Source organism: Palaemon carinicauda, chromosome 18 (assembly GCF_036898095.1).
Source record: "Palaemon carinicauda isolate YSFRI2023 chromosome 18, ASM3689809v2, whole genome shotgun sequence".
In the NCBI taxonomy this organism is placed as follows: domain Eukaryota; kingdom Metazoa; phylum Arthropoda; class Malacostraca; order Decapoda; family Palaemonidae; genus Palaemon; species Palaemon carinicauda.
The window spans coordinates 14422025-14432024 of record NC_090742.1 but is presented as its reverse complement, the minus strand read 5'-3'; the positions used below and the strand labels follow the sequence as shown (position 1 = coordinate 14432024).

The 10000-nt window shown below is 34.3% G+C and overlaps 2 protein-coding genes across 3 annotated transcripts in view; one reads left to right on the top strand and one right to left on the bottom strand.

The window, feature by feature from the left end:
- LOC137657623 (uncharacterized) overlaps positions 1 to 10000 on the top strand; it is a 134574-nt gene that overhangs the window by 94846 nt on the left and 29728 nt on the right. The window lies entirely within an intron of this gene.
- The window catches only part of LOC137656974 (uncharacterized), a 16799-nt gene that overhangs the window by 5084 nt on the left and 1715 nt on the right, over positions 1 to 10000 (bottom strand). Inside the window, exons 2-3 of the mRNA XM_068391323.1 lie at positions 1169 to 1298; positions 303 to 602 (exon numbers count right to left, since the gene is read on the bottom strand). Coding sequence (XP_068247424.1) covers positions 303 to 602; positions 1169 to 1265 — 397 coding nt within the window. The 5' untranslated portion in view covers positions 1266 to 1298. The remainder of the gene's footprint in view (positions 1 to 302; positions 603 to 1168; positions 1299 to 10000) is intronic.

Genomic DNA, 10000 nt, shown 5'->3' with positions numbered 1-10000 from the left:
TATAATAAGAAAAAATATTAAAAAACCCGAAAACAGATCACTATAATCGCCGCAGAGATTCCAGTCGAAATAAGCTCCACCCATTGATGACGTCATAGCCAATCATGTTGTTTCCCGCGTTAACAGTGGTCATAACACATTATAAGCTAGTATAGTTTGAAATTTGTAAGGGGGTGTATTACTGTATGACCGTTGACAAAGTTTAAGTCAAAACTTTATTCCATTATAAAATGGTTATATCTATGACGTCATCAGTGGGCGGAGCTTATTTTGCCCGGAATCTTTTCTGCCACTTGAATTACCTGCTCCACAGGAGACGAATCCATAAGATAGCTGGTCTAACTCCAGGAGCTCGGCCGGATAGACGTGAGACGTGCCGTCTCGTGTGAAGGTGTAACTTTTGTCCGAGCTGTCCTTGGGGTTCTGTTTGGTCACGGAATATAGGTAGCCTGCAGTGAGACCGACCTGATTTTTGTAGGATACAGTGCCTGAGAACATTATCCACGTCTTCGCCTGTAGATTACCCAATTTTTTTAGGTTTAGTAGACGTGGAGTATAGGTTGATATGGGCATGGCGTTCGCCGAGGCTTTGAACGGACAATCTGGAAAATAATGTATTGATGTAATTTAAAAAAAAAAAGTTATTATAGTTTATATATGAAAGATCTAATTTAGTGCTGTTATTGTTCCTAAAATGTTTTATTTAAATTGTTTATTTAATCTATTGTTGCTACTGTTCTTGAAATATTCTATTTTGATTGTTTATTACTTCTCTGGTTGTTTATTTACTTCCTTGTTTCCTTTCCTCACTAGGCTATTTTTCCCTGTTGGAGCCCCTGGGCTTATAGCATCTTGCTTTTCCAACTAGGGTTGTAGCTTGGCTTATATTAATGATAATGATAATATTATTATTATTATTATTATTATTATTATTATTATTATTATTATTATTATTATTATTATTATATTTCAAGAAGCGTAAACAACATTTAAGATAAATATCTCCTGTATAAACTATAAAGTCTTTAACAAAACAAGAGGAAAAGAAATAAGATAGAATTTTGCCAGTGTACCCTCAAGCAATAATAATAATAATAATAATAATAATAATAATAATAATAACAACTTCTTGGCCTGAAGAAATTAGAATGACGAGTTCCAACCTTACCTCTAAACTCCCAGGGATCTAGTTTCTCCATACGGACGATCGTTGGCAATTCCACCATAAGCAGCAGTAAAGGAAGCTCGTAATATTTGGGAAACATTTTTTGAAGACCTGAAGTTGGTCGGTGACTTTTCTGTGGGAGAGAAATGGAATAGATGAATTGGGATATTTCTGTTGTGTTCTTTTTTCCGGTGTGGGTATCTTTTTTAACCTAACCTACACCGTTCAAATTTTGCCGTAAAATAAAAGGTAAAAATTCTGGAATAAATGTTGATAGGCATTTGCCGTTTTTAAAACGGATATATTGACGTAAAGAAGTGATATTACGGTCACCAACCCATGAAAGATAATAACAAAGTAGGGTAAAAATTACGGTCGCCTATATTCTACTGAAATACGGCTGAGAACTCTATACTTTTAACGGAGAATTTCCGATTAAAGTTATGTTTATTGTCCAACCTAACCATACTTCTTTCATATGGCTGTTTGCCATTCATCCTAAACTAACGTAATATAACATCATCATCATCATCATCATCATCATCATCATTTCCTCTTACGCCTATTGACGCAAAGGGCCACAATTAGATTTCGCCAGTTGTCTCAATCTTGAGCTTTTAAATCAATACTTTTCCACTCATCGTCATCTACTTCACGCTTCATAGTCCCCAACCATGTAGGCTTGGATGTTCCATCTCTGCTAGTGCCTTGTGGAGCCCAGTTGAAAGTTTGGTGAATCAATCTCTCTTGCGGAGTGCGAAGAGCATGACCAAACCATCTCCATCTAACATAAACTATATTAACCTCTGACATCTCACTGCCTCTCGTTCTACCTAAGATGACATTGCCCATATGTGTATAATTCAATTAAAAGCTAACCACAGCTAACATATGAAACTCCTCGCTGTCTTTCGTTCAATTGTAAGAGAACATCTCCCTCGTAACTGTCTATTAAGGCAAGAATTGTGTTTAAAATATGTACAAAATCCCATCAAGTTATCAAAACCGGACGCACAAAAATGTCTTAAGAGAATTGCTACATATTGTGCAGCCCCAAAATTGTGTTGATACGGGAATAGGTACTGATGGTTTCAAATTATTGGAATCAGGATGTCTACTATAGGTTCTAGAGCTTTCAAATATGAGGTCTCAAGACCATGTAATAAGCTTTACTAGACATTCGAAAGACTAAAGATATTAAGGTTTTGAAGAGGAAACTGAAGACATTCTTGTTTTCTTATTCCTTCGATAATGTGGATTTGACAATAAACGAAATACTGAATGCCTTGGAATGCACATGATAAAATGAATTACGAAAGGTCCTGTAGTGTGGTAACGTCCCTGATTGGTGAACGTCAGACTGGGGTTCGAGTCCTGCTCAAACTTGTTAGTTTCTTTCCTCGCTGCAACCTCGCCATTCTTGTGAATTATGGATGAGTGATTTGGAGAGTCTATAGGTCTATCTGCTGAGTCATCAACAGCCATTGCCTGGACGGCCTTGGTCCTAGCTTGGGTGTAGAGGGCATTTGGGCGTTGATTGTATGTATATATGGTCAGTCTCTAGGGCATTGTCTTGCTTGACAGGGCAATGTCACTGCTTCTTGCCTGTGTCCTTCATGAGCAGCCCTTAAAGTAATGTAATAGTACCATTCAACCTAATCTAACTTAACCTAAGCTAATCTCTGACGCAGATTTTTTTTTCTAAGTGACCTACTCTCTCTCGCCGGGCTGTCTTTCATTTGAACTCAGGCTACTGTACAATGGTCAAGGCAAGTATGAAAATGACTGAAAGACTTTGTACTAAAATAGGGACTCGGGAGTAGGGTGCTAAGTTTGAAAACAGCACCGTGGATCCCTAAACGACTCTAGGGCCAACCGCCCCCCCCCCCCCAAAAAAAGGCCCGAAAATTTAAAATTGCAACAGTAGCTTAAAAATTCATGATGTGTAATATACTTTATTTAATGCACTGTAATTGTTCAGTGGTCACTTTCCTCTTGGTAAGGGTAGAGGAGACTTTTTAACTATGGTAAGTAGCTCTTCTAGAAGGACACTCCAAAATCAAACCATTGTTCTCTAGTCTTGGATAGTGCCATAGTCTCTGTACCATGGTCTTCCACTGTCTTGGGTTATAGTTCTCTTGCTTGAGGGTACACGTGGGTACAATATTCTATTTTATATCACTTCATCTTGTTTTTTTAAAGTTTTTATGGTTTATATATGAGATATTTATTTTAATGTTGTTACTCTTCTTAAAATATTTTATCTTTCCTTGTTTCCTCTCCCCTCTGGGCTATTTTCCCTGTTGGAGCCGCTGGGCTTATAGCATCCTGCTATTTCAATTGGGGTTGTAGCTTAGTAAGTAATGATAATGATAATTATGTATTAGGTGCCCCTAGTAAAATTCATATCCATTAATGTAAAAATATAGTCGTAGGAGACACGTAGGTAATTACACTCAATGCAACTTGTGGTTTTACATGTATTGTACACATTGCTGTTTGATATTTCCCTTCTGACCCTACTTATTGTAGGAAGGCTTGTACAGTTGGCTTCATTAATTCCGGTACACTTCATGGAAAGATAAAGAGACGTTTGTGTACCGGTATTAATGAAGCCAACTGTACTACTCACGAATTATCAAGCAAGAATGACTTCAGTAATGGTCCATCCGTTTCCTCTCTGTAAAGAAATGGTCTGTCTTCCAGCAATCCTGTATTATTCTTGTTTCTTAAATTCGAGTTATCTGCACTGTTAAAAATTTGCCGTAAAATACGGTAAAAATCCTGGAATAAATGTTGCCAGACACTTACCGCTTTGAAAAGGGGTGATATTACGGTCACCAACGCATAAAAGATAATAGCAAAGTATGGTAAAAATTACGGTTGCCTGTATTTTACTGAAATACGGTTGAGAACAGTATATTTTTACGGAGAATTTTTGATTAGAATTGCGGTTTATTTTGTGGGGTGATAAAAACTGACATCGTGGCGATCAAATGTTTGTTTGTGTTTTATTTACATCAAAATAAAACACATTTTCTGTATACATACGTAGCATTTTTGTTGATATTTTCATTTTGAGTTTGACTATGCAAATCATTTTAAATTTTCAATCGTGGCTTTATGTGTATGATATGCTAGTGTACGTGACTCGTCAAAAATGACGGCTAAATATTTAGATAGGCAGGTATGACCGTGCACCCTCTCTCACCAAGGTATGACTATTTCCTCTCTCCCTCCCCCGAGGGACGGGGAGAGGTTAGCGTGACCAAAAAGAAATATATATATATATATATATATATATATATATATATATATATATATTTATATAGCCAGGCATTTGCTATTTATTATATAGGGTATATATATATAAATATATATACATATATATATATATATATATATATATATAGCCAGGCACTTGCTATTTATTATATAGGGAATATATATATACATATATATATATATATATATATATATATATATATATATATATATATATATATATATGGCCAGGCACTTGCTATTTATTATATAGGGAATATATATATATATATATATATATATATATATATATATATATATATATATATATATATATATATATATATATACATACATACATAATGACGAATCACTAATCCTTCACCCTTGTTTGGCAAGTGGCCATGTAAATCAGACAGATATGAAAAATTCTCTTTCAGTTAATGACATTAACCTTCTATTTCATCGTTTTAATGATCATACGTAAAGAATCATGAACCCAACTTCAAGTGAATTAGTTTTGGCATGAGAGTTGATCGTCAATTCGAAACGTGGAGACTTTCGTCTCTAAGGCCATTTGAAAAACGTTTGATTGGAAAGCTAAGTAGTCAACGTTGTTATGGGTAATAGTGAAAGTTGGATAGTTTTGATTGTAATTATTATTGTTATTACTGTTATTAGTAGTAGTTTTGAAAGTTACAGAAGATAGTTTTTATTGATTATTATTATTATTGTTATTATTATTATTCTTATTAGTTGTTGATACTTCAAGGTGAGAAACTATACGAATGATCATACATGTATCGTATAAAAGATAGAAAACCAAAAATAAATCATGAAATTTAACATGCACACACACGCACCCATATATATATATATATATATATATATATATATATATATATATATATATATATATATATGTGTGTATATGTAATATACAGTATATATAAAATAAAGATTTATTTTTTATTTTAAAGTAGAATAAGTTACCAATGTTAACAACATATCCTTAAATCTCTTAGAATACGAATAGACATAAACAAAAACATCGTTTTCTTTTTTTAGGGGGGGGGGGGTGCATTCTTTTGGCAGGTGAACATATTGCACAAGTACCTTCTTAGATGTTGCCAATTTGATGAATTGCACTAACTTGCCATCATCTTGCCAAGGCTCAGCCCTTCATACCACTGCCTCTAGTGCCACAATAGAGTGCCAGGGGCACAACATGCTTAAAGGTTTAAAGGTCGCTCATGAATGGCAGAAGCAAGGGACAATAACATTGCCCTAACAAGCCTGACAAAGCCCTAGAGACTGACCATATATCATATGATCAGCGCCCAAGCCCCCTCTCCACCCAAGCTAGGATCAGGGAGGGCCAGGCAATGGCTGCTGATGACTTATATGATCAGCGCCCAAGCCCCCTCTTCACCTAAGCTAGGATCAAGGAGGGCCAGGCAATGACTGTTGATGACTCATATGATCATCGCCCAAGCCCCCTCTACACCCAAGCTAGGATCAGGGAGGGCCAGGCAATGGCTGCTGATGACTTATATGATCAGCGCCCAAGCCCTCTCTCCACCCAAGGTAGGATCAGGGTGTGCCAGGCAATGACTGCTGAAGAATCATATGATCAGCGCCCAAGCCCCCTCTCCACCCAAGCTAGGATCAGGGAGTGCTAGGCAATGGTTGGTGATGACTCAGCAGATAGACCTATAGGCTCCCCCAAACCCTCCATTCTAAGCTCACAAGGATGGTAAGGTTGCAGACACTAAAGAAACTAACGAGTCTGAGTGGGACTCGAACCCCCGTTTGACAATCACCTGGCAGAGACATTACCATTCAGGTCAGAACAATACACTGCCAGGGGCAAAACACAGTCACGGGTACACATTTCTAGGATCTGATTGGTGCGTCATATTTATGCGAAGTAGACACATTATGAATTCGTAAGAATACAGCACTTAATTTTTTTTTTCGAGTCATGCGTTATTTGTTTTTCCCGTTTCATTAGACGCTTTAACTTGTTGTTTTATCTATATTCTTATTTAATGTATCATTAAACGTTTTATTATGGGTATGAACACATATTCTATTTACTGATTTGTCACCTTAGATTGCTGAAAAACTTTAAATGTTGAGTCAGTGGAATCGTTCTATTCAGAGAAAAGTGTTCACACACGCCCACACACATACTGTATATGTATGTTTATGTATGTATTTACACTATATATATATATATATATATATATATATATATATATATATATATATATATATGTATATGTATATATACACACTCGTACATATATATATATATATATATATATATATATATATGTTTATATATATACTTATATATATATATATATATATATATATATATATATATGTATATATATTCGTGATAATATTATAGAGTAAATAGATTATTTTGCCAATATAATTTATCAAAAGTTGGGATTCTAGTCGATATTATAAATATTCAGTTTCCCTATTCATTAATCTCCAGCTTTCTTATTTTACCAAATTGATACTGAACCCGACATGACTTGAACTAGATTTAGAATCTAAGAAATGACCACAGTGAGTAAGTCTTAAGATTTCCTGTGACTCAGGCGTTTTTCTTTCTAACACGACTGAATAAGGAGACTGGCCTCATATTAGTCAGGCTTGCAGGCTTAATTCGACTTGTATTCAACCTCTCCACGAGTGACAACTGAAGAAGGGTCACTCCCTTACACCCATAAATCAACTGGCTAGACAGTATTACATTGGATCCTTCTCTCTGGTTACTGTTCATTTTCCCTTTGCCTACACATACACCGAATAGACTGGCCTCTTCTTTCCATATTCTCCTCTGTACTCATACACCTGGCAACACTGAGATTGCCAGACAATTCTTCTATCAAGGGGTTAACTACTCCACTGTAATTGTTCAGTGGCCACTTTCCTCTTGGTATGGGTAGAAGAGACTCTTTAGCTATGGTGACCAGCTCTTCTAGGAGGACACTCCAAAATCAAACCAATTTTCTCTAGTCTTGGGTAGTGCCATAGCCTCTGTACCATGGCCTACCACTGTCTTGGGTTAGAGTTCTCTTACTTGAGGGTACACTCGGGCACACTATTCTATCTTATTTCTATTCCTCTTATTTTGTTAAAGTTTTTATAGTTTATAAAGGAGATGTTTATTTTAATGTTACTGTTCTTAAAATATTTTATTTTTCCTTGTTTCCTTTCCTCACTGGGCTATTTTCCATGTTGGAGCCCCTGGGCTTATAGCATTCTGCTTTCCAACTATGGTTGTAGCTTGGCAATTAATAATAATAATAATAATAATAATAATGCAATCAACCAAAGCCAAGTTGTTACCCCCGCATGTCTGTGACATACAGTAGATGCTTCGTAACGATACTCTAATACTTGATAAGAATATTGAGAATGAAGTTAAAATTCATTGATTGCTTCTTAAGCCTCTCGCGTTACTTTTATCAAGGTCACTGGCGCTATTGTGATGTTCGAATACTCATTGATAAAGAAATATGATTTTTTTTATTGAAATTTGATATGAAAGTCGTCAGCTCATTTATAATAATTGGAAATTGAAGATCAACAATTCATTCAGTTTTACGGATAATTAGTGGCATAACACTTCAATTTATATTTAACTTTCTAAACTATTCTTTTAGCTAACTGACTACCTACATTCTTGTGTTACTTATCTTTCCTAAAGAAAATCTACTAATAAAAACGTGTGGCGTAGATATCGATAAGAGTAGAACTGATGTGAAGGTATTTGTTCATTTTTAAGTTACTCCCATCGGCAAAGTTTTCTCATCTTTGTAATGTAAAGTATTTGTTCATTTGAAGTTACTCCCACCGACATAGTTTTTTCATCTATGTAATATAAAGTATTTGTTAATTTCAAGTTACTCCTACCGATAAAGTTTTTCATCCTTGCAATATAAAAAGTATTTGTTCATTTCAAGTTACTCCTACCGGTAAAGTTTTTCATCCTTGCAATATAAAAAGTATTTGTTCATTTCAAGTTACTCCTACCGATAAAGTTTTTCATCCTTGCAATATAAAAAGTATTTGTTCATTTCAAGTTACTCCTACCGATAAAGTTTTTCATCCTTGCAATATAAAAAGTATTTGTTCATTTCAAGTTACTCCTACCGGTAAAGTTTTTCATCCTTGCAATATAAAAAGTATTTGTTCATTTCAAGTTACTCCTACCGATAAAGTTTTTCATCCTTGCAATATAAAAAGTATTTGTTAATTTCAAGTTACTCCTACCGGTAAAGTTTTTCATCCTTGCAATATAAAAAGTATTTGTTCATTTCAAGTTACTCCTACCGATAAAGTTTTTCATCCTTGCAATATAAAAAGTATTTGTTCATTTCAAGTTACTCCTACCGATAAAGTTTTTCATCCTTGCAATATAAAAAGTATTTGTTAATTTCAAGTTACTCCTACCGGTAAAGTTTTTCATCCTTGCAATATAAAAAGTATTTGTTCATTTCAAGTTACTCCTACCGATAAAGTTTTTCATCCTTGCAATATAAAAAGTATTTGTTCATTTCAAGTTACTCCTACCGGTAAAGTTTTTCATCCTTGCAATATAAAAAGTATTTGTTCATTTCAAGTTACTCCTACCGGTAAAGTTTTTCATCCTTGCAATATAAAAAGTATTTGTTCATTTCAAGTTACTCCTACCGGTAAAGTTTTTCATCCTTGCAATATAAAAAGTATTTGTTCATTTCAAGTTACTCCTACCGGTAAAGTTTTTCATCCTTGCAATATAAAAAGTATTTGTTCATTTCAAGTTACTCCTACCGATAAAGTTTTTCATCCTTGCAATATAAAAAGTATTTGTTCATTTCAAGTTACTCCCACCGACATAGCTTTTTCATCTATGTAATATAAAGTATTTGTTCATTTCAAGTTACTCCTACCGGTAAAGTTTTTCATCCTTGCAATATAAAAAGTATTTGTTCATTTCAAGTTACTCCTACCGATAAAGTTTTTCATCCTTGCAATATAAAAAGTATTTGTTCATTTCAAGTTACTCCTACCGATAAAGTTTTTCATCCTTGCAATATAAAAAGTATTTGTTCATTTCAAGTTACTCCTACCGATAAAGTTTTTCATCCTTGCAATATAAAAAGTATTTGTTCATTTCAAGTTACTCCTACCGATAAAGTTTTTCATCCTTGCAATATAAAAAGTATTTGTTAATTTCAAGTTACTCCTACCGGTAAAGTTTTTCATCCTTGCAATATAAAAAGTATTTGTTCATTTCAAGTTACTCCTACCGATAAAGTTTTTCATCCTTGCAATATAAAAAGTATTTGTTCATTTCAAGTTACTCCTACCGGTAAAGTTTTTCATCCTTGCAATATAAAAAGTATTTGTTCATTTCAAGTTACTCCTACCGGTAAAGTTTTTCATCCTTGCAATATAAAAAGTATTTGTTCATTTCAAGTTACTCCTACCGATAAAGTTTTTCATCCTTGCAATATAAAAAGTATTTGTTCATTTCAAGTTACTCCCACCGACATAGCTTTT